The 25,133-nt window shown below is 36.4% G+C and overlaps 1 protein-coding gene across 1 annotated transcript; it reads left to right on the top strand.

Annotated features, from left to right (window-relative positions):
• The first annotated feature begins 10,392 nt into the window (after positions 1–10,392).
• On the top strand, positions 10,393–23,718 carry LOC103716069 (lysine-specific demethylase JMJ18). Its single transcript, XM_008803923.3, has 12 exons — positions 10,393–10,812; positions 11,937–12,229; positions 12,445–12,516; positions 12,603–12,680; positions 12,786–13,298; positions 13,386–13,613; positions 14,292–14,453; positions 14,645–15,013; positions 15,090–16,668; positions 16,936–17,039; positions 20,243–20,440; positions 23,235–23,718. Exons 2-12 carry the CDS (start codon positions 11,942–11,944, stop codon positions 23,526–23,528), a joined length of 3,885 nt encoding a protein of 1,294 aa, XP_008802145.2. The 5' UTR covers positions 10,393–10,812; positions 11,937–11,941; the 3' UTR covers positions 23,529–23,718.
• Positions 23,719–25,133: the final 1,415 nt, after the last annotated feature.

The raw sequence follows: 25,133 nt of genomic DNA, 5'->3' as shown, positions 1-25,133 counted from the left end.
GTGTTTACAGAAACAAGTGGTTAGTTGATTGGGGAGTTACCAAATTAGCAGTTATGCACTACAACAAAAAAGGTTTTTGCTGACTCTATATTGCCGACGCTAGATAAAAGCGTCGCTAATGCCCAATTTTCTTGTAGTGATGGGTTGCTTAATTAACTTTAAATGTGGATATAATGGGGCATTTTCTATTTCTATTTCTTTAGATCTTTTTATTAGAAAAAATAAATGATGTAGACTATGCGGTTGTTTCTTTTTGTTAAAAAAAAAAGGATGGAGGGAGTTCCACTAGCTTTCATTAAGATAATGATTATATTTAGATTTTTTTTAAATTTGAAACTATGGTTTTATTTAGATTCAAATTTTTGTATTTTCGAAACGGATTTTTTGGGTCGTTTTGTTGTCAAAATGAGAAAGATCAAAAAATAGAAATTTATGTCAAGAAGAAAATCATAAACTTGAAAAATTTTGATGGTGGAAAATTCTAATTTGGTGATCTTAAAGCGCAACCAAATGTACAAAATTCTAAACCAATGAATCATTTCGTCAAAAATCACAAACTATAATGATTATTTTAAGGAGATCACCCTAAATTCCAAATATTCTATCAAAATCTAAAATTCTCTAAAAACAACAATGTGCTGTAGACCTATAAACCAGTAGTTGCATCCATCTCCAAGTAAAAGGAAAAAAAATGGATTTAGATTTGGTTGGTTCTGTTTTTCTTGTATTTTACTTAGATAATTCTCATAAGTAGTGCATCAAATATTAATTCTTCATTTTTTGAAAAAATAACACTCCTTCAAACCCATTAAACAATTGTTTTAAAATTTTAAAACAATTTATAAATAAACATATTAGAAAAATGAGAAACATGAACAAGAGAAGGACCAATAGTGGCACAATGGTCAATGGATTTCCCCAAATAGCCGTGCTAGGAAGGAGGCTAATCTTTCCAGCCTGCATATTTTGACTTATAGACTGAAAAACTGGAATCCCATGGTGCAGGTTTTAAGTTCCAAAAATTCTACAAATTAGAAACACAAAAAACGTGGCCTATGTTACATAGCAAGTGGATGACTGGGCTTAGGCCATTCAAGTATGCTATATGTTTACCTAATAATCCCACCTCAGCGAATCAAAACCAATCTTCTCGATCGAATCCACAATCTAATCTCACTAAATGCTTTTCTTAATAGAACTAATCTTAGTGCTTGGAAAGTTGCTTAATTGCCTAATTATTAGTCCTATCAGTTCCAACCCTTCTTTCCCTCGTCCACTATAATAATTTTACTTGTACACATGATTTAATTTGCTTTATGGCATGATTGACAGCACCTGTGGTGGTTGTTGTGGTTATGGTTTTGTCTACCAGCTAGCTTGATGTTCGAATTGAAATAATATCTTCTGGCTAATTTTTTTTGAACAAAGTTCTGTATTATTATAAATAAAGAAGAGTATGCACTGCTCTCCTCTCCACCAGGAGCACCAATCTCCCAAGATAGATGGAATTGGTGCGGTACACGGATCACATGAGCGATGGACAAGCTTCGTGAATAAGCCCACTGATCACCGCATTCCGGTGTGCCGCGGGGGAATGGAAGGTGTGATGAAGCTTTTTCTCATGATAAATATGGGCATCGTAATGAAGTACCAACTCGGTTCGTGGAAAGAAGCCGGCAGTCATCATTTTACGATCCTGTTGACTGTGTCATCCAAGAAGGATTGGTCGTCTCCCAATCTTCCAAATGGTTCCGTGTGAAGAGAGGCACAAGAGATAGTGCCATACAAAAAAAGCATTCCATAGGATAAGGTTCAAGCCATGAAATATTACACACGATCCAAACTGCTTTCAATTCACCAATGATAAAAATATTGATACATTAAAAAAATATATAAATTAATAAGACCAGATTCGTCCTCCCCCCATATATATATATATATATATATATATATATATATATATATATATATATATATATATATATATATATATATATATATATATATATATGATACAGTCACCTATAAGTAAGTAAATTAAAACTATAATTACAATTAATAGAATAACCTTAAAAGGAATAATATATATATATATATATATATATTATTCAGAATCAAAAGAAATTTATTTTAGCACAAAAGAAATCTATTCTATAGAACATGTAATAAATTTAAATCATAAATTGTAAATGCTACAGGTTTACTAATATTAAATTTGAAATAAGGTAAATGGAGATAGCAGGTCAAAGCGCGTTAATGCTGTCCCAAAAAAGTATTTACCCCTACGTATGGATCCTCCGGCAATCTTTCTCAGAGATACGACGACCCAAAACTTCTTCTTCAGTACGTCTCGGAAGAAACCAATACGAACCCGATCAGATTTGCAGATCCAGCAAAAAAAGAAAATAAAAATAAAATAGAACTTCGCTAAATGAAAGCGCAAAAAATAAAATCAGACCAAGAGGAGAAAGAGCAATATTTTTTTCAGAATTTTTCTAGAATTTCTTTTCTCCCTTTTTATTCCATCCCCAAAATGGAGGAAAAGGGGGGTTTTTATAGCTCTCTTGGGCCAACGTCTCGTTGGCCCAAAAAGGCATAAAAGGGGCAAATTCGCGGACGTGTTCACGCTTTCCACGGACAAGTCTGTTCGCGGATGGCGCCAGCGCGCGCTCGAGACATGCGTCTTGGGTCGCGCGCCAAAATTAATTTTCCTAACAATTTCTCATAAAAATTAATTTTTTAAAATAATTTCAAAGTTAAAACAAAATGTTGGATATCTTATATTATGTAATAGGTGTAGGTGCCTTTCGGTTTGAACCTTCACTTAGTGATAATTGATTACATCTGTAGAGTCAAGGTGGTCTTAACCGTGAACCTCAGTTCATGGCTTAGATTAAATCAACAGCACACAAAATATAGCTCGATCTGGGTTCTAAGCGGGTTGCGCTAACATGGCCATGCACAGATATCTTTCATGTGCTTTTTAGGAAATCGTCCATTTTTCATAGTTGCGGCCTCACGATTGCACATATGGGTGAGTCCTAATTGGGAAGCTAGCAAAAAAGCTCTTGCCTCTTGGGTCTCAAACTTATTAAGAGTTATACAAACAAACTCATCCTATTGCTTGCTTTTATGAACGCTAGCGTCATAGGAATGAGGAAAATATAAAATAGTATTCCTCTTAATTACACTCCAGTTTGTTTCTACCTATTGAACCTTTTAAGCTTGGGTTCCCATCGTGGTGATCTATCTTTATGAGCTAAGCTTCATCTCCCTTGACGACTCTAGAACTACTGTTCTAGACAAATCTTTTGTAAGTTGATCAGCCAAATTATTTTCGAATTTTACAAAATTCAAAGCTATAACATTATTTTTCAATATATATCTTAATGATTTATGACGCACTTTTAAGTGCCTGTTCATTTTTATATTGGCGTTTTGTTGGTAGCACTTGTCTATTGCATATTTACAGTCATAATATAAGGAGATATGTGATAAAGTTGACTCATCTACATGAAGATCTATAAGTAGATCTTTGAGCCACTCAGCCTCAATGCTAGTGGTGTCTAAAGCAATTAGTTCAGATTCCATGGTACTCCCAGATATCAAGGTTTGTTTGGTGGATTTCCAAGATACAGCAGCACCTCCTAGAAGAAAGACATATCATGTGGTAGATTTAACATTTAAGGTATTGCTGATTCAGTTGGCATCACTATAGCCTTCTAGAACAGCAAGAAACCCACTAAAGTGCAAACTATAGGACTTGGTACCCTTAAGATACCTAAGGATCCTCTCTAATGTTGTCCAGTGATCTTTATTTAGATTAATAGTATATCTACTAAGTCTATTTACAGCATATGCTATGTCTGGCCTAACGTAGTTTGCTAAGAAGCCTAGTGAGCCTATAATTTGAGCATATAGGCTTTGAAGGATAGGAATTCCTAAGTTCTTCTTAAGGTGTGTAGAGAGATCAAAGAGAGTAGAGATAGGCTGACAATCGGTATAATTAAATTTATTGAGAATCTTGTCAACATAACGACTTTGGGATAACTCAATTCTATTTTCACTTCTAATTATTTTGATATTTAAAATTAAGTCAGCTTGTCCCAAATCTTTCATATCAAACTTATGACATAAGAATTGCTTTAATTAATCAACTATCTGAAGATCTATCTCAAAAATAAGTATATCATCTACATAAAGCCACAAGATCATAAATTTATTTCCAACTCTTTTATGGTATACACATTCGTCTGTATTATTGATTTCAAATCCACATGTCTATAATTTCATCAAATTTCAAGTCCCATTACTTGGGTGCTTGTTTAAGACCATAAAGAGATTTGACTAATATGCAAACTTTCTTTTCTTGGCCTGAGATTATAAATTCCTCTGGTTGGTCCATATAAATTTCTTCATTTAAGTCTCAATTTAGAAAAGCTATTTTCACATCCATTTGATGAATCACTAATCTATGGATGAAGGCTAATGCTATCAGGACCCTAATAGTAGTAATCCTAGCTATAGACATCAAAGAAATCCATCCCAGGTCTCTGAGTAAAATTCTTGACAACTAATCTAGCCTTAAATTTATCTACAGAGCCATCAGGCCTAAGTTTCTTCTTAAATATCCATTTGCACCTTATAATTTTATAGCTAAAAGGAAGATCAATCAGTTTCCAAGTATGATTTTGGATAATTGACTGCATCTCATTATCCACAGCTTCTCTCCAAAAAGATGAATCCAAAGATTTCATTGCGTCCTCAAAAGTAGTTGGAGAGTCCTCTATAAGAAAGGTATAGAAGTCATCTCCAAACGATTTCTCTACTCTAGATTTCTTACTCCTCCTAGGTTCTGCTTCTACTTCTATTTCTCTTGTCCTTATTCTACTAGAGCTATTAGCTATACCACTATCCACTAGAGTTCTAAGTGGAAAGGTATCCTCAAAATATGTTGTATCTCTGGCTTCTATGATAGTGTTATTACTAATATCATTTTTCTCTGAATTAATTACCAGAAATCTATTGGCATTACTATTGGCTGTATATCCTATGAATATGGCATCCACTATTTTAGGTCATATTTTTTTTCTTTTAAAATTAGGTATTTTCACTTTTGCCAAGCATCCCCACACTTTCAAATAGCTAAGATTATATTTTCTATATTTTTAAATTTTATATGGGGTAAAATCATTATTTTTAGAGAAAATCCTATTGAGAATATAATAGGCTAAAATTTTTTCTATAAACTCTCTGGTACTCCTAAGCTTATAAGCATGGAGTTAACCATATCCATTAAAGTCATATTCTTTCTTTCTGCTACTCCATTTGATTGGATAGAATAGAGAGCAGTCACTTCATGAATGATTCCATGATCTTCACAAAATTGAGTTATATCATTAGATGTATATTCACATCCCCGATATGATCTAAGAATTTTAATTTTCTTCTCATATTGGTTCTCAGCTTCGATCTTAAAAATCTTAAATTTGCTGAGCACCTAATCCTTGATTTTAAATAGGTAGATGTAATAGAACTTGGATAGATCATCTATGAAGGTCACAAAATATTTGTTACCTCTCCTATAAGTTCTGCCAGAGTCACAAACATCACTATGGATCAACTCTAATAGATCTGAATCCCAATTAATAAATTTAAAAGGCTTCCTAGAAAGTTTGGCTTCTACACAAATTTCATATTTCTCATGATTCTTAAGATCACTTTTTTGTATTAAATTTAGGTTCATAAGTTGCTTAATTGAATTATAATTTATATGACCTAATCTACCATGCCAAATAGAAGGAGATTCTATATTCATAATCAGAGGATTTTCATTCATTGAAGGAACTACAACATTCAACTTAAACAATCCTTCACTAAGGAATCCTTTTCCAATAAACATTACACCATGAGAAATTACAATTTTATTAGACTCAAAAATAAGAGAAAAGCCTTGTTGGACAAGCAAGGAACCACTAATAAGGTTTCTCCTAACAACCGAGACATGTTAGACGCCGTGCAGGGACAGAACTTTTCTAGAAGTAAGCTTTAAGTCCACACATCCCACTCATAGCACACGCGCCTCCGAACTGTTTGCCATGATCATAGCTCCTTTACTTGAGATCTGGTAAGAAGAAAACCAGGAGCGATCCGAACAAATATGAATACCAACTCTGGTATCAATCTACCAATCAAGTGCTTGTAAAGTCATGTTAACTTCAGGAGTGAAGAAAATAGACCTAAAGCAGTCTCAAAGGAGTCAGTGCCGGAAGTCACTATGTCGACTTGAGCACTGATTGTGTTTGGACCTTTCTTCTTGGATTGAAGAGGTGCAGTCTTTTTATAGAAACACTGAGGAGACAAATGGTTGGTCCGACCACACACAAAACAAAAACGACCACTGTCTTTCTCTTTCTTCTTCTTCTACTTCTAGGATTGGATAGGTTTCCCATTATAGTGGTGGTTAGGGTTTTTAGGATTGTAGGGTTTCTTTTTGAAATACTTATTTTGGGTATGACGGAAGGGTCGATTCTGATTTTTCTTAGGTGGGGCCTCTACATTATAAGCATTAGTTTTGTATCCAGTAGAGGTTTTACTCCTGAGCCTATGATGCTCTTCAATTCTAATGGAGTTCAAAACTTGGGTTAGGATGAGACCTCCTTGGGTATGGCTCAAAGTCTTAGCAAAATCAGACCAAGAATTAGGTAGTTTATCTATCAGACAGGCTACCCATAGTGATTCATCCAAATTGGTTCCATTAGCCCTAAGCTGGTGGATCATAATTTCAAAATTATGGATTTGGTCATTCATAGGCTTTGAGTCCACCATCCTAAAGTTATTGAAGTCGGAGACCTTGAACCTCTTTACCCCATCATCATCAAGACCATATTCGCTTTTTAGGGTGTCCCAGAGTTCTTTGGCACTTTTGGCTGTGTAATAAATGTCATACAGTCTCTCAGAAAGGGCACCAAGGATTCTATAGATGCAATGATAGTCAATCTCATTAGGTGTCCTTTTGGCTTTTCTTTGACACTATTAATTAGTGTATATAATCACTAGATATCACATAAATTCAACTTTTAGAAAAGTCTAAGTGCAAACTTAAATTAATTATTATGGATTAACCAATTTCTGAATTTCGTTGGAATGGGATTTGAAAATTACTCCTTGAGGAGTCCAAATGGAGGTATGATAAACCTCTTGGAGGTTAAGCAAATTATTACCTTATTAGAATAATTGATTACTTTATTAAAATAAATGATTACTAAGTTTATGCTAGCAAAACAACTATTGTAATTAAGATCTAATATGTCACAAATATAATAGAGAATTCAATGAATTATATATTAGAATAATTTATCATCTTATTAGAATAATTGATTACTAAGTTTGTGCTAGCAAAACAACTATTGTAATTAAGATCTAATATGTCACAAATGCAATTGAGAATTCAATGTATTATATATTAGAATAATTTATTATCTTATTAGAATAATTGATTACCAACAAAAATAAATACTTCTTTGGATTGTTAGCAATATATCACCTAAATAAGTAAATAAAACTATAATAACAATTAATAGAATAATCTTAAAAAGAAATAATATATATATATATATATATATATTATTCGGAATCAAAAGAAATCTATTTGAGCACAAAAGAAATCTATTCCATAGAACATGCAATAAATTTAAATCATAAATTGTAAGTGCTACAGATCTACTAATATTAAATTTGAAATAAGGTAAATGGAGATAGCTTGAATGAAGGCAGATCGAAGCGCGTTAATGTTGTCCTAAAGAAGTATTTGCCCCCATGTACGGATCTTCCGGCAATCCTCCTCCGGGATACGATGACCCAAAGTTTCTTCTTCTGTATGTATCGGAAGAAACCAATATGAGCCTGATCGGACTTGCAGATCCAGCAAAGAAAGAAAACAAATATAAAATAGAACTTCGCTGAATGAAGGCGCAAAAAATAAAATCAGAAAATGGCCAAGAGGAGGAAGAGCAATATTCTTTTTTAGAATTTTTTCAGAATTTCTTTTCTCCCCTTTTTTTTTTCCGTCCCCAAAATAAAGGAAAAGGGGGGTTTTTATAGCCCTCTTGGCCCAATGTCTCATTGGCCCAAAAAAGCATCAAAGAGGCAAATCCGCCAATGCGTCCGCACCTTCCGCAGATGCGGTCTGTCCGCGGAGGGCGCAAGCGCATGCTCAAGATGCGCATCTTGGGCCGCGCGCCAAAATTAATTTTTCTAACAACTGTCATCTATCAGGGAATTTGTAAGGCCAACTTTATGTATAATTCCATCAATTATATGTCTATCAAAAAAACTGGCCCTTTTGTGCTCCTTATATGGGTTAAGGTTGAGCCCAGGTCAGGTCTATTGGTCTTAATAGTAGAGGTCACCTCAGATAAGCCCACGGCCATCCTCCTCAAGACTTGAGAATTATTGCATCTGTAGGCGTGCGGACGCTTTTTATTATTCTACAATTACAGTCCGCTAGTAGAGGTTTGACTGCAACAACTCTATTCCATAAGATTCAATAGATTTCATATAATTTTTGATAATGGTGGAACCATAATGTAAGAAGAGTTTAAACAAATAGTGAGTATTTAAAAAACAGGCCAACCGGACCTGCAATTGGGCTGAAACTTCAATAAACTATACCAAGCCTTTGCCCAACTATAAAAAACAAATAGTGAGGTCCAATCAGGAGCTGGATCCATCGAGCACTAACATTGGAAACGGGAAACCAAATGGTTGGTCCTTTGGCACAAGTCATCATCCGGCCATTCATATGGCTGGTTGTACAACTGTTAATTAATTATACACTGCTTGCGTCCAAGTCTACACTACAAAGAGTAGAGTATTTAACAATGGCACACTGCATCTGCCCAGGTGGAGTATAGAGAAGGCGAGGAGATTAGAGCAAAGACTTGGAATTATAAAAGAAATCCAAAAAGATCAAAAAAAAGAGGATGGCAATTTTTTACTTGAAGGATAATTATGAGATAAAAAAGTGACTTAAGAAAAAAAAATTTGAGCAAGCCGAACTATTCTTTGGTGTCAAGATAATAGTCGTAAATAGTGATCAGTTTCTAAAAAAAATAGAAGAATGAAATATATTGTGGAACATGCAATGCATTGCAGGTGTATGATCAAGAATATAACATTAATATTAGGCCTTGTCTACCTCCTTTTATACCTTTTATTTTCCTGGTAAAGTATATAGAGTTAGTTCCTCTCTCCCTCTCTTTCTCAAGGGCTCGTTTCGTTCGCAGGAAAAGAAGGAAAAAAATGTGGTCAACGGAAAAGTAATGAGATGCTTCTTATTTGATTGGAGTTTTTAAAGAAGAAAAATGAAAATGTTGTATTCCCATGAAAATATGATTCCCACGTTCATGGAAAAGTCTTTCTCATGAGAAACATGAAAAAATTACTTTTACGTGAACCGGAAATCATTCTATTTTTATTTTTTTCCAAAAAAAATCTTTCAGCATTAAAGAGACATTAAAAACTTAATTTTTATTAAAGGTATAATAAAAATTACACATAACTTTTCCAAACATAAGCATTTTGGAAATCTGTCATTTTTTCATTGTCCACCAAACATGTCAAAAATACTTTTCTAAATATCCTCTTTCCAAGAATCTGCTTTTCAGAAGTCATATTTTTAGGAAAAAAAATACTTTCCGCAAACGAAACGAGCCCCAAGAAAAATCAGGAATCAAAATCTTATGGGCAAGCTGGTCAAACTTTCCTTCAGACAAAGCTTAATCTGACAACTTCTAATCTCTACGTAAGCCAAGATTTTTTTTGTTATTTTTTTCAAGCATGGACTAGTTAAGCTCATTGAAGCCCTTTACCGAATATAGCCAGGGCTACGAGTAGTATAGGTCAAGCCGGGTTCTATTCCGACTTGACTTGAAACTCACCTAAATTGGCTTTAGGATAATGATTGGACAAAGGTCGGAAGAACACTGGGGTCTCTTATGAGATCCAAGAGAAAATCCAGCGATCAACGGCAATGATGGCATGATGATCGGTCGCTCCTCCTCTGTAGTTCCCGTAGATTCCCAGAAGCTTCCAGGAGCTTCCAGCGCTAATCCTTCATCCTCTCGTACCCGAAACTTAATAAACGTCGGGTCTTTATCTACCCCCAAAAGAACAAATGCTACGTGGATGGCCCTGATTCGGAGATCATTAAATCTCAACTACTTTCTCGTGAAAAAAAATATGTGAGTTTTTGCTTTGTATTATCCCAATTTGATGTCCCCACTTCCAAACAATAATAGTAAAATAATAGTAATAATAATAGAAAAGAAAATTCCAATCTTATTCTGATTTGGTTAGGAGTTATTGAACTGGTAGACTTGGGTTTGGGGCTTCTAATCTTATTCCATCTTCTTGATTTCCCCCAACCCCCTGTTTTATTTTAAGTTTTTTTTTTTTTTGCCACCCCCAGATTCCCTACTGGTCTATAAATCTTCTTGTTCTCTCTTAGATTTTGTTTGATTTATTTATTAGAGGGGAAAGGGTGGGTTGTCCTGCTGCACCCCAAAGCCACTTTCCCTAAAGACTTGCGGTTTTGGTGGCCCGGGACCATCTCCTTGCAGGCTGATTAGGGTTAGGGTTGGGCTCAGATCTGGAGGAATTGGAATATTTCCCTATTTCTCCCTTTACTCAGATCTGGACTATTGACTTTTGTTATTTTTCATCTCACAAGATTTTGTGGAAATTGTTAATGAATTGCTGAATTCAAACCGCTTTAGGCCAACAGAAGATCTGTGGGCTTCTCAAGAGCATGTAAGTTGACGGTCTGATCAAGACCAACATCACCTATTTTCTCCATAAAATTTTGATTAGTTCCATGCTGGTCATATTTTGGTCCATATGATTTCGTTAAAACATTAATAAAATCTAGGATCTGTGAGGTCTTATGCAAAGAATTCTGATATGGGTATGGGTAATCGAGATGTTGTTTTGTTGTTTTCTGTGAATCTTTGGACTGGATTCTGTCGCCGAACAGAGATGTTTTCATGGGTTGAACAGGGGGTATTTTCAGACCCTAACCAATTATTTGGCGTCTGGATCGGTCACTGGATCTGATAATTATAGATTTTTCTGTAATAAGTTTATGAAAAAGATGATCTCAATACACCACGGTCTCTGTCGCACACGGTTGTGTTATAGATTGCAGACGCTGGCTGTGAAATTTTTTTTTTTTCTTGATCTGTTAGATTTATAAGCGCCCCCCCCCCCCCCCCCCCCCCCCCCCCCCCTCTTTCTTTCTTTCTTTCTTTTGTTCCTTCCTTTTTCTCTCTGTATCCAGCTTTTCAATCCAGAAGGGATTATAGGAACTTTGAGACTATAATGCTGAATCACAGCACCTCTGCTGTATCTTCTAGTTCCTCCCTCCTAAATCTTGTTCATTATGACAAACTGGAAATAGTTGTTTTGCTTTCTTATATGGAAGAAGTTCATCCATAAACTGTATGTTATTTTCTATACGGCACTCAAACATCCCAGGAACAAAAAAAAAAAATAGCTGTTGAATCCTTCACATATAAGAAGATGGCTATTGGAAATGAAAAAATAACTCATTAATATTATTTACATTGAATTTACAGTATTTTTTGTGCGCGCATGCACGTGTGCACGCGCTTTTCATGGTTCCTTAGAGTAGCTTTAATTTGTAGTAATTCAAATTGCAATTATATGATTGTCATTTCAAGGAATGCTTGTGCTTCTTTAGTATTTTCAGATCTGCACTGCTGGCTATAATAAGTTGCATGCTTCTTTTTTTTTATGATAAGACTGATATTCTAGGCCATTATCTTATGTTCGCACAAATCCATAGTGTGATTGTGAGTTATCAGTTTGAAGATTTTCTGGGATCATCTATTTAATATAATCGCTTTTTTTTTCAGTGTTGATGGGGACAGAATGCCTAGGAGCTTGTCTTAAAGATGACTCTGATGGAATGCCTTCTGTTCCTCCTGGCTTTGCGTCTCTCACACCATTCACCTTGCAGAGAGTACAAGAAAATGCTTTGGCCTCTGCATGTGCTTCAAATTCAATACAGGCTCCAGAGGATACTGAGTCTGGCATCATTGATGACAAAAAGTTTAGGAAATCGCTTCGGCATAGATCATGGGTAAACTACAGGCAGTTTGATTATAGCTCGGAAGAAGAGGAGTCTGACTCTGAGCTCTTAGAGCAAGTTAGTACTATTTCTGATATTGCCTTATTAATCACTACCTATAAGTGCTTAGGTTGATTGTCGTTGTATCATTATGGATTTCTTACTTGATCTTCTTTACTGTGCAATTGATGTCATCCATTGCTTAAGGTGCTTCTTGGTCCTGATATGTTGTTGTAATGTCATATGGTAGTCCTTTTGACTTTACGATCCATCAATTTAATTTTCTTGTGCAGGAAATCCATTCAGTGCATTGCCTACCAAAAGGGGTTATTCGGGGATGTTCTGAATGTCAAACCTGTCAAAAGGTTTTGTTAAATCTCATGATACTCAGTTAGCTTTGTCTTCCCGGTTCCTACCCATTTGGCTTCAATTAACGTCTAAAGTCTTGCAGGTCACAGCAAGATGGCATCCTGAAGATGCCTGCAGGCCTGTTCTTGATGAAGCTCCTGTATTTTATCCAAATGAAGAGGTATTTCATGTTTTGTTTTGTAGAGAATCATTAGCTTTTATGTTAACACTTATTCTTTGAGCCACAAAGTCCCTATTATTTGATTATTTTGGATATTACTTGTAGGAGTTCCAGGATACTCTCAAATATATTGCAAGTATACGTCCGATGGCAGAACCATATGGAATTTGCCGCATTGTACCTCCACCATCATGGACTCCGCCTTGCCCTCTTAAAGAAAAGGGTTTGTGGCAAAATTCAAAATTTGCAACTCGTACCCAACAAGTGGATAAGCTTCAAAATCGTGATCCAGTCAAAAAGAATTGCAGAATTGATAGTACTATGAAGAGGAAAAGGAGAAAGCTCTTGAGACTGGAGGCGGAATGCAGAAACAATATTGAGAAGCTGGTGGAACCTAATGGACTTGCACACTGTAAGAATACTGAGAGGTTTGGATTTGAACCTGGTCCGGACTACACTCTGGAATCATTTCAGAAGTATGCTGATGATTTCAAGGAACACTATTTTTGCATAAGAGACATGGATGTAGATATAAGATCAGCCCAATTGGAACCATCAGTGGAGAATATTGAAGGTGAATATTGGCGAATTGTTGAGAAGCCAACTGAAGAGATTGAGGTACCTTTAATAGATGTAAATTAGCCCAATAGGCAGCTGATTGCCTTAATCTTTTGTTCTGTAAAATTAAATTACATACCTCTGTAGGTGCTCTATGGTGCTGATTTGGAGACAGGAGTTTTTGGCAGCGGATTTCCTAAAGGATCTTCACCGCCATCAAGTTCTGATTTTGAGGAGCAATATGTGAAGTCAGGTTGGAACTTGAACAACTTTGCTAGGCTTCCAGGTTCTTTGCTTGCTTTTGAAAATGGGGACATTTCCGGTGTTCTTGTTCCATGGTTGTATGTAGGGATGTGCTTTTCATCATTTTGTTGGGTAAGATTCTCATTACGTCCTTACCAATTAACTGAAGATATCCAGATTTATACAATTAACAACAGCAATGATGATACTTTTGCCATATTTATTTTATATAATATGGTCGCAATTTTTCTTCTCATTAGTTTTCATTTCTAGAAGACATAAGATATATACACATATATATACATGCATGTATCATGCATATAGATTGACTTTGCTACACTTGAGTGGATCTCCACTCAAATCCAATTAGGTCTACATCGGACAATGGGATCCCATATCAATGATCCGAACTAGTGGATACGATCTGCTGCCTCTAAATTGCTTACACCTCAAAATTTATATGATTTGGAGGTTTTATGTTATTTAAGCTGTCCAATTTTGGATCACTTGATGGGTCTCCAAATCACATTATTTTTGGTGTGTAAGCAATTTCAGAAGTAGTAGATATCCAACAACTTGAATCATCGATGTGGGATACCCATCATCAAAGCTAGACCTAATCGGATCTAAATGGAGGTCTACTCGAGTATAGCCAAGTCTCTCTCTCTTTGTACACACACGCACACTCATATATACATATATAATGGCATGCTGTGCTTACTAATGTTGTGCATGAATTACTTTAGTTGCCTATGATGCCTTGTGTTTCTTTTCTTTGGTAAGTCAGTCTATTCTCTTCTTCTTCTTCAGCATGTTGAAGATCACCATTTGTACTCAATGAATTATTTACACTGGGGTGCTCCAAAAGTGTGGTATGGAGTCCCGGGCAAAGAAGCGACAAAGTTGGAGGTGGCTATGAAGAAGCATTTAGCTGATTTGTTTGAAGAACAGCCAGACTTGCTTCACAATCTTGTGAGTAATGATTTGTCATGCATCATCTATTCTTCCTGGAAGGGTTTCCACTTCTTGGAAAAACAACTTTTTGAATGCAGGCTTGACAACTACTGATATGCTCTTTTCTTCTTCTTTTTTATTATTTTTTCATCCCCCTCCACCCCTATATCTGCTTGATGTCTCATGTTTTTCCTTACCTTTCTTGACAGGTTACTCAATTTTCACCTTCCATTTTAAAATCAGAGGGTGTACCAGTCTATCGTTGTGTTCAGCATTCAGGGGAGTTTGTTATCACATTTCCCCGAGCATATCATTCAGGTTTCAATTGTGGATTCAACTGTGCAGAGGCTGTAAATGTTGCTCCCATTGACTGGTTGCCTCATGGGCAGAATGCTGTGGAGCTTTATTCCGAACAGAGCCGCAAGATATCGATTTCCCATGACAAGTTGTTGCTAGGAGCTGCAAGGGAAGCTGTAAGAGCTCAGTGGAATATTTTGTTTCTAGGGAAAAATACATTAGATAACTTAAGATGGAAAGAAGCATGTGGCCTGGATGGGATCCTAGCAAAGGCACTTAAGGTAAACTCTTTATGTTCAACCTCATTTTATTTTGCTGTCATAAGTGTTTGCTGACTTTATTTTTCCTTTTGATCAGGAGAGGATTGAAATGGAGCGTACAAAAAGAGAATATTTTTGTTCTTTTCAGTCAAGGAAAATGGATGCAGATTTTGATGCTAACTGTGAAAGGGAGTGCATTGTGTGCCACTATGATCTACACCTTTCTGCCGCTGGTTGTCTATGTTCTCCAGACAAATTTGCATGTCAGAGTCATGCAAAGCAGCTTTGCTCATGTGCTTGGAGCACTAGGTTTTCTCTCTTTCGTTATGAGATCAGTGAACTGAATGTCCTTCTTGATGCTCTGGGGGGCAAGTTGAGCGCAGTTCATAGATGGGGACTTTCAGATCTTGGATTGAGTTTAAGTTCTTATGTTGCAAAAGAAAAAACACAGAAGCCCACTGCTAAAACTTATTCAGAAAATATACATCAGAGGGAGAAGGGACAAGTAAAGCAAAGTAGTTTGAATGGCTGTGGAAAAATTTCTGCTTTATCTCAAGAAGTCGAGGCATCTTCGCCTCAGCCAACCTTTGTAGCAGTACCAAAAGAGAGAGAAAAGATTAACACAGTTGATTCAACATGCAAAATTGCTGATCCCTCTTCCTTGCACCAACAAACCAAATCTACAACCATGTTGCCTACAAAAGAATCGTATCTACAAGGTAGGTCTTCATCTGATGTATATCAGAGCTTACAGTCTAATAGAGGACTCAAAGGTTCTGATTCAAGTGCACGTAGCATTTCTAGTCATGAAAAAGGGAGCATGCTTAACATTGGTACACTGCAAAATACTTCTAGCGAAAGGAACTCAGTGGTTTACCCTGTCTTGGTGTCTGAGGGTAAGCACTCGAGCAACTCAGGTAAATTGGTGTGCTGTACAGGAAAAAATGCATTAGCTAATGATGGTGATGTTAAAAATCTAAATGGTGCTGGGTATGAAGGAGCAGAAAAGCTGCTTTTGGATAACTTAAAGAAACAGCCAGTTTTAGAAAGCTCAGAAATTTTTGCTAGGCTGACAAATGGTGATGATAAGGTGAATTTCTGCAATTCTCAGAAGGATCTAGTTCTGGTAACACCCGAGACTAATGCATCTGTGACGAGTGAAAAAGTTGCCAGTTTGTTACCCATTGTGGGGAAGTCTGGTCATAGGCCATACCCAGTATCTCTATGGGGCAGTGATGGGAAAACACAAAGTTCCAGTTTACAAAATCAGCAGTTTGTTAGGTCCTATCCTCAAAACACTTCTCACAGTAAGAACTCTGTTGCTGTATCAAATGCAAGGCAAAATGTAGAATTTTTGATTGCTAAAAGAAAGCATGAGTTTGTTACTACAAATATTAGATCTTATCTTCAGCAGTCTGGAAGTGTAAAAACAGAAGGTGGAATAAAGGGCGACAAAAGTGGACCAGATTTTGTTCATAACCTAATAGATAAAACAGATTCTGTCACAGCAGGCTCATATTGCCCTAGAAATAGCATAGATAGATCCAACTGTCCACAGAAGGGGCCTCGCATGGCCAAGGTGGTGCGGAGAATGAATTGTAGTGTTGAACCCTTGGAGTATGGTGTTGTCTTGTCGGGAAAGTTATGGTCTTCAAGCAAGGCCATATTCCCTAAAGGTATGCTTTCAGGTTACAATTATGTTTTGAATCACCTTTGAGGTCTGTATTGTTAATATGATTGAATGGCCAAACTGAACTCCAGCATCCTAATTCCTTCTACTAGGCAGCTTTCGACCTTGTATTCATATTTGCCTTTTTCTTTTGAATTCAGAATTATCTATGTTACATCAATATAATTATCTATTTTTTCATCATTCAATACTCTAGAGTGGATTATATTTTTGTGGCTTTCATCACAACTTTCTTCGCTTTTTTTCATTGCAGGATTTAGGAGTCAAGTTAGGTACTTCAGCGTACTAGACCCAACTCAAATGTGTAACTACATCTCGGAAATTCTGGATGCTGGTCTGCTTGGACCTCTATTTATGGTAATAATTCTCACCTTCTTTGTTGGACAATATTCAACTAATTTATTTAAGATGGTCAATTATTTTTTATAAATAAATGGTAGTTAAATGTGCATATAAGCAAGATATCTGTGTAAGAAGCAGTTTTGTCTAACATGAGTTCTGCACACGGTTATTCTTAGACTTAATTTAGTAAAGATTTGAGAGTGTGATTAATGCGAGTATTGCTTCTCTTGCGAAATTCCAATACGGTAGTCTAATCTTTGACCGGCTGGTGCTACTTCATTTGTGGTTTCTCAGCCAATATCCTGGTTCCCCCCTTTCCTCTGCTTATATGATATATGATTTTTTTCACCTGAATTCAGTTTAAACATATTTTCCTTAATCACTTTAAACATATTTTTCTTTCCTATGCTGTTTTCCTTGTATGCTGACTCCTCTTTGCTTAGATTGTTAGAAACAAAACCTGTTGGTGTTCTATATTTCCTCTACAGCATACCCCTGAATGTGAATTTCTACAAAGAGAACTGATGAGGGATTAGCTGCAATGAGGATTGCTACAAGAAGGGAAAAGTTTTAGCTGTCTTTTTGGGCCTGTTGTTGGTAGCAATAGCCAATTTTATACTTGGTCCAGCCTACTTTTTTGATGTTTATGCCGTTCAATCTTTGCTTTCTTTGAATTAAAATGGTAAACAATCATGTGCTTGTTGCATGTCATACATCTCATTTATCTTTCCATATTTTATTTGTAGAATATATACCTGAGGTAACTTTCTATCCTTGTATGATGTCTCCAGGCAGCCTTTTGTAGATTCTAGTCATGAAAAATGGTTCGATACCGGTACACGGTATGGGGGATGTACCAACACTCAATACACCACACCGGCCCTTGTATCAAGCATACTAACACAGTGATAGGGTGGTACTGGTTCGGGGCCTGGTACCAAAATGGCGTATCTTGGTAGGTAGGGTTGGTCAGGATCCAGCCCAACCAGAAACTTACCTAAATTGGCTTCAGATCCACGAGTTAGACATAAGTTGTACATGTTCAAAACGCTGGCAGGTTTGAGTTGGGGTCCTTTCTAGCTTAAGGTTTGAGTCGAATTGGGAGTGTTCAACTACCATGTACTCAAATGTGCAATATCTGAACTGGACCAACAAATGTTTGTAAACCTGCCTGGAATAAATGGTTTTGGGTAGAAGTCTTTATAATTAAGTGGGTTTGTTTGGATTGCTTGAGACCAACCACATTATGTAGGGATCAGCTCAGGTGTGGCTTATAGACCTGGCAGGTTATCATGGTTAGGAGAATCCATCAAAATCTATTCCTTAGCCAAAGGCTTCTAGAATGGTAGTAATATTCTGGTGGGCCATGGGCTGGTTAAAGGCCTAGAAAGCACTGATACTTCATATTGCATGTTGTATCATATCTGTGTTAGATACTGATACTCTTTGAATACTTCTTAGATATGTCGGGTACTTATGTTAAGTTTCTTATTTTTTTAAAAAAAAATAAAAAACACTCTAGGTACTCCCTCGATACCTCTAATGGGGGGAGGGTCTATTTGTTGTCTATTGATATTCATATTAAAATATAAAATATGGATTATGGTCTTGGAATAACGAGTAATGATGAGCTTATAAAAGTTAAAGTTATCGTGTAAATTATGGACTATGTTATTTTGATAGCCTTCTATTCTTTCTTGATGCTTTTTTATATGCATATATATGTTTTTGTGTGTATGTATGTATGTATGTCTTTACTATTATAATGACCAAGTTTGTAGCCAGACTTACCGTAACTGGACTCCTTGTAGTTGGATTTTAAAAAAAAGTGTGCATAATAAATTTGGTAGAGGGAGAAAACCTAAGTCTTTTAAATATGCTATATAAAGGAAAAGAAACGTTTACCACATTTTGTTCATCTGCTATGAATCCTTATTTTCTATCCTAGAAATTTGACTTTTTTAAACCTTTTAACAAAGTTAATCTTTTAATTAGATCAAATTTTTAAAACCTAAAGATCTCCATGTATATTGGAACTCCATGAAACCGCACAAAAGGAAACCCCACCGAAAAACTCTTTCTTCCTTCTCCCAGAACAATCTCCAACGAATTCGATCTCCTCTTAAATACACACTCCCCCCTCCCCTGCCTTCTTTTCTTTCTTTCTTTCTGGTTTTTTTTTTATATGAGCACATGCAAAACACATGCAAAATGCTAGTACAAGGTAAATACACACATAAATATATGTGCAAGTCTATATATGTATATTTGTACATATGTATATATGTATGTAGATATGTATATATATATACACACACACACATACATATATATATGTGTGTGTGTATGTATAAATATGTATATATATTGACATATTCTAGTTGTATTTGTATCCTACTTTTTCAGGATTTGCTTTATCAGTATATCTGTATCATATTGTATCCGTATCCCATCCTTGTCCTTGCTTCATAGTTAAAGGCTTGGTTCAACTGATTAATAAGGTTGTGTTGATTGTTAAGAGAGAACAAAATATGCTGAAGAAAAAGTGGAGCAATAACTTGCTCATGATTTATCAAGTTTTTATATCTTCTCTCTCTCTCTCTCTCTCTCTCTCTCGCTCTCTCTCTCTCTCTTTGAGAAGACCCACTCTAGTTCATTTCTTCCTAGAATTGTTTGTTTGCATTCTCTAGGTTATGTAACTGACAAGTGACAACCTAATGGGGGTTGGCAGGTTGAGTACAAGTCCATTGAAAGTAGTTGGGTTGGACATAACTTTATTCTTTTTACCAACTCGATTATAATTGGGTTGGGTATTTTTTAGGGTTTTTTGACCTAGCCCATAGTTGACACAACCCAAACATGACTCAATCCAATCCCCTGCCACCCTATGAATACTGAATACCATGATCCAAAAAAAAAAGAGGTGATCTGTGGTATCTAAGAACCTTGGTATGGTGGTTTAATGTTAACTTTGAGCTTTCCTGCTCCCTCTACGTCTTTCCAGCCGAACCAAGAGCTTGAAGTCATGTTTCCTCTGACATTAGGAATACCATATGGATGGCATTGCTTGGCATTCTGACACACTTTAATGTGTTATAGACCTCGTCGATGTTTTTTTTCTTTTTTACAGGGGGGCATTCTCTGGATGAATTTGTGATTTTATTGTTATCCTGCTAAAATATTCATGCATGTCATCTTTGAGCTTCCTGATGTTGCAGGTTTCAGTAGAGCAATGTCCAAGTGAGGTATTCTTTCATGTATCTGCCACAAAGTGCTGGGATATGGTTAGAGAGCGGGTGAATCAGGAAATAAGGAGACAACACAACCTGGGAATGGTTAACCTTCCTCCACTACAGCCTCCAGGATCCCTTGATGGGCTTGATATGTTTGGTTTGACCTCACTAAAGATCATTCAGGTAATTGTGCATCAAATCCCTCATTGGTAGAACTTTACCCCCTTGATGCTTGTATGTAGTATCTGATTTAGTTCTTCTATGTAGGCATTTCCTTCCCATGAACATGTTCAATTGCCAGTGCCTCTTCTTCAAACTATGAAACTATCCACAGGAACTTGAGAAACTTTCTGATTTAGTGGATCATTTTCTTGGAGTAGTTTTCCCATTTTGAATTCCATTAATTTCGTCGTTGATAGAGTTTTCATTTTATCATGTACCTTCACGAGAATTTGCTGCATCTATTTAATATATTCTGGACAGTATTTGCTAGCTAAGGAGTGAAAATGATGGCAGGTCAATTTTGGGGATTTGGGAAATGGTGATCTAGAAAATGATGGGAATCAATGGTGTCTAAAAAGTCTGTGAATAATGATATCATACTTTAATCATAATTCATACTCTGACTATTAAACTTCATATTACTGTTTGAAATGGGTTGGCAATAGACAGAACATATAGACCCATCAGATGGAAATACAGAGCATGTAATTAGCCAAGTTAAAAATGGCAAATAGAACATTATTAGGAAACACCTGGACTATTGTTCAATAGCTTGAATGTATGTAGAAGTGGGATGAGTTTCTTCAAAGTATGCGTGCCAGCAAAGTAGGAGGTTCCTACAACTAAATTTTGTGCGGCACGCATTTGAATTTTATGTTTCTTCTCCAATTCCAAGAACCATATTATCTTTCTATGTTCCTATGTATTCAATCACTTAGACTCATTTATATTTATTTCATTAACAAGACTTTGTCCTAAAATAATGCTTCTCATGCTACCTAAGTGTTAAATAAAAAAAATGATGTTGCTAAAGATGACCGAGTGTGAGAGATGTGAGGTTTAAGTTTGGTGGTTGTTTTTACTAATTAGATTAGGATTACATTTCCAAAGCATGCAAGGATTCCTTGCTTTGCTGGCTATCACATGTTTCTATCTTCTGGATAATGCTAAGAAAAGCAATTACAGGCTTTGTAATTAAAGAGATGAGCTTATTTTAGGGGCAGAAAGTACTGATACCTTTAGATGTGCTGGCTAGGAGCAATATTTTGGGGGTAACCTGGGCACTTTGAATGGGGACCAAGCTCTCATAAAATTTAGGATGTCGAAGTTATTAAAAATATGTGTGCATAAATGTATAATAATAAATTGATCATAGGTGCTATATTTATCTGCATAACACAAGAAACAAAAAATAAATGATTAGTCATTTGAAGTAAGAAGTTGTTTCTAAATATGGTGGTAACCAGACATGGTTGAAATCAGGAAAGTTTGAATGGTCAAGGTATGGGTGCGAGAATTGTAGCAAGATTCAAGAGTAGGTGTGCACCCTACGTAGAAGATTTGGATTACCAAGCTAACACTTCGTTATGGTTGTTCAAAACTCAACAAATTTTATGGGTATGTTTTTGGAAAATACATTGTCACTTAATATAGATTGAACAAGGAGGTCATTTGGCAAATTATGAAGAGCAGACATTAGCTAGTGCAAAATCATGAACATAATTTGAAAATAACGAATCCTGATTTTTAGAAGTTTGACCCTGTATATTTTTCAAATGAGAGTTTTTAAAACTAGTAAAGACACCCTAGTGTTCCATGTAAGCTGACAGAGGAAAAATCATAGTTGAGACATGTTTCTGGAGGTGCGCAAGATCACGTAAAGCCACATCCTTGTCCTCTGTCTCTTTTAACTGGCTGATGTTGGAGAGATTGCCTTTAGACATACCGAAAACAAACTTGGTCTTAGCTTTGAGGAAATTGTTTCAGTGGCCAGTATTAGAGAAAGGGGAGGAACTATTATGACAGGATTCTGAGAAAATGCGGCATGCCACATGGAAAGAGAGAGACCAAACAGATCCCAGATAATGGGATAGTCTTTGGCATGAGAAAGAAATTTTCCTTCTTTTGTTTGCAGTTTGGTTTGTGTTTTGTTAGTAACTGAATGTACATATCGGTGCCAGATAAAAGGCTATATCAGAAGGTACCACACTACATGATCCCATATCCAAGTCTATAAAACTACTTTCCTCCCCTCATCAGCTAACCTGTCTGGTACCATTTAGCAGAACTATTAGCATGGTGGAATGTAAAGTCTCCATTTGTCTAGGAAATAAAACAGGCTATCTGAACCACAGTGTCTTCTAGATATCCTCCATGTCAATGAGGACAAAGAAGTCAGACTCCATTAGAAGAGGAGCTAATCTAACTACAGTTCTGTGCCATTCAATAGAGCATTAACCTCAGTTATCAGAAGATTATCAGCTTCAAACGTTCTTTGAAACATGATCAACAGGCACCCCGATCATCCCGAACTATGCCTCCTTTACCTGCTCTGCTGTAAAAATAGTGATATCGCCCGCCTTTCATTGCACAGGGGGTCTGGTGTGCATGCATGCATGCTTTGGTCTTGGTGCGCTGATGATTGGCACATTCAGGCTCTCCATATCTTGAACGTGAAGAGACTAGTGGCAACTGAAAAAATCTGGCTCACAGTGTAACCTGAAATCTAGAGCCCATTTAGAAAGCTCTTTGTGGACATATAATACTGGACTATGTTACCTCAAAATTCACAGATGCAAACTATGATTCTGGTAGTCTACCTCCAAAAGAACTATTAGATTTACTATTTTACCTCCAAGTTCTCATTATCAATGCATTGAAAACAATGTTAGCACATTATCTCCATCATTGCCCGATTTATTTAGTGACCCAATTTAAAGTCTGTGCTGACAGTTGTTTGTTTTGATTTTTACAGGCCATCGAGGCAATTGACCCAAATCATGTTTGCTCAGAGTACTGGAGGTCTAGGCCTGATGCTCCTCCTACTCCTACTGCGTCAATCGCGGATCAAAGACCAAGTGCTAAGGAGGTCGGAACTGATGCAGCACTTAGAGAGCTACTTAAAAAGGCCAATGCCGAGGAGTTGCATATCTTGCATAGCATCCTAAGTAACGACCATCAGAGTTCTAAGCAGGAAGTCATTGAAATTCTCAATGAAGAAATTGAGAGCCGCTCAGGATCGATATTTTCTAGTCCAATCTGTAATTAGTTTAGTTGTGTTTCTGCCTATTCTGTAGAGGTAATACTGCACCTTTTCTTTTAGGGTTTTGAACTGATGTACAGACATTCTTTTTTGCACAAAGTAGGCACAACTCCAGAAAAAGTTTCAGATATGCTGCAGAAATTGTATCCATGAACCTCAAAAATTGTTTTAAATATATATTTTTTCCCTATGCATACTTGATTGGCTTTTATTTGTTGGAGATATGTGACTTCAGTTGAGGTTATCAGCAAATATGGATCAATCGCAGGCTGTTGTATGCAAAATGATGTTTTGTGTTTATTTAACGCTTCTCTTGACCAGCAGAGCTGCAGCCTGATTGAAGTTGCTTTTGAGATGATATGTGGAAGAATTCCTTCTTGGAGACGTGCTATGCTCGTGGCAGGTTTTTAAACAGGAAGTGCAAGTAACCTCTCTTTTCCAACAAGATCTTCTATTTTATGTCCATATAAATACACTCCTAGTTTGACAAATACTCCTAGATCATGTTACTGGAAATTGATACCAAACGGGTGATGGGCAAGGCCTTATTTTCTTAGTGCAAACGTTATGAATTTTAGAACAATTATTCATTCATTCATGTTGGGTTTCATAGATCATTGCTTGTGGATTTCGTTGTGGATTTATGAAGACAACGGCTGAAATAAAGAGCTTGGCGGCATAATGTAATTTCTGGATTGAAGAATTAATTAATGGACAAAAGCATACCATTTTTCTTTTTGGCTGGTTAGGCGCCTCCTTGCGTCAAGATCTCTCTGAAGTATTATTATATGCAATGATGGAAGCACAAGATGATGTCCTCACCACCTTAACATGGAGTTTTCACTTGTAGAGAAGACATAAACAACAATTTGCTGATTTTTTAAATATTTAACTCTTAAATTATTTTATCGTATGATTTTCTGCATGAATGCTGGCAATGCGTCGAGCGTGTTAAGCATGCGTTATTTTAAGGTCCTTGCTATTCTTTTTGTTTTTAAAGTGCAATATCCTATAGAACTCCAATATTACAGATAAACATTAATATAAGGTTTAGAGGTGGCTCAGAGGCATGTTCAGATTTGATCCAGAGCCCTATATCGTAGTGGTGTTGTGTTCATACTTCACAGGTTTGCGACTACAAGAACTTAGGAACAAGAATTTCTCCAGTGATATCAATAAATTAAAGGGTGTAAACCAATGATGAGGTAAAACAATTAGAGATGATGATGATGTTCTGCATCTTGCTCGGCTTCAAAATAAGGGCGTAGACACCCAAGTAGACCTTTTTTTATCTTTTTAATGCACTGCGAACAAACTTGAGCCGTTTGGAGGCTGTAGAAACCCAAGCTAAGAACGGTAAAAAGTGGTAAGCAAGAGGCTGTGGTTTGAGGGTTCAAAGTTTTATCTTTTGCATGAAAGAATGATTGATCATCTTTCACGGCATCAACTGTTGGGTCATGCTCCATATAGATCTTTAAACTCTTTCATCGGTCTATCTGCATAGATCTCAAAGCGACCATTATGGATGAAAGAAGGTGAATCCTTCTTTGCCATGAGAGATTCAACCTCATCCACAGCTTGACCCCAGGCCAGGCGAAGATCGCCTCCCTC

This window comes from Phoenix dactylifera, chromosome 2 (genome assembly GCF_009389715.1).
Source record: "Phoenix dactylifera cultivar Barhee BC4 chromosome 2, palm_55x_up_171113_PBpolish2nd_filt_p, whole genome shotgun sequence".
NCBI classification, from domain to species: Eukaryota; Viridiplantae; Streptophyta; class Magnoliopsida; order Arecales; family Arecaceae; genus Phoenix; species Phoenix dactylifera.
Note: the sequence above shows the minus strand (reverse complement) of the source record. Positions and strands in the feature narration are given on the sequence as shown.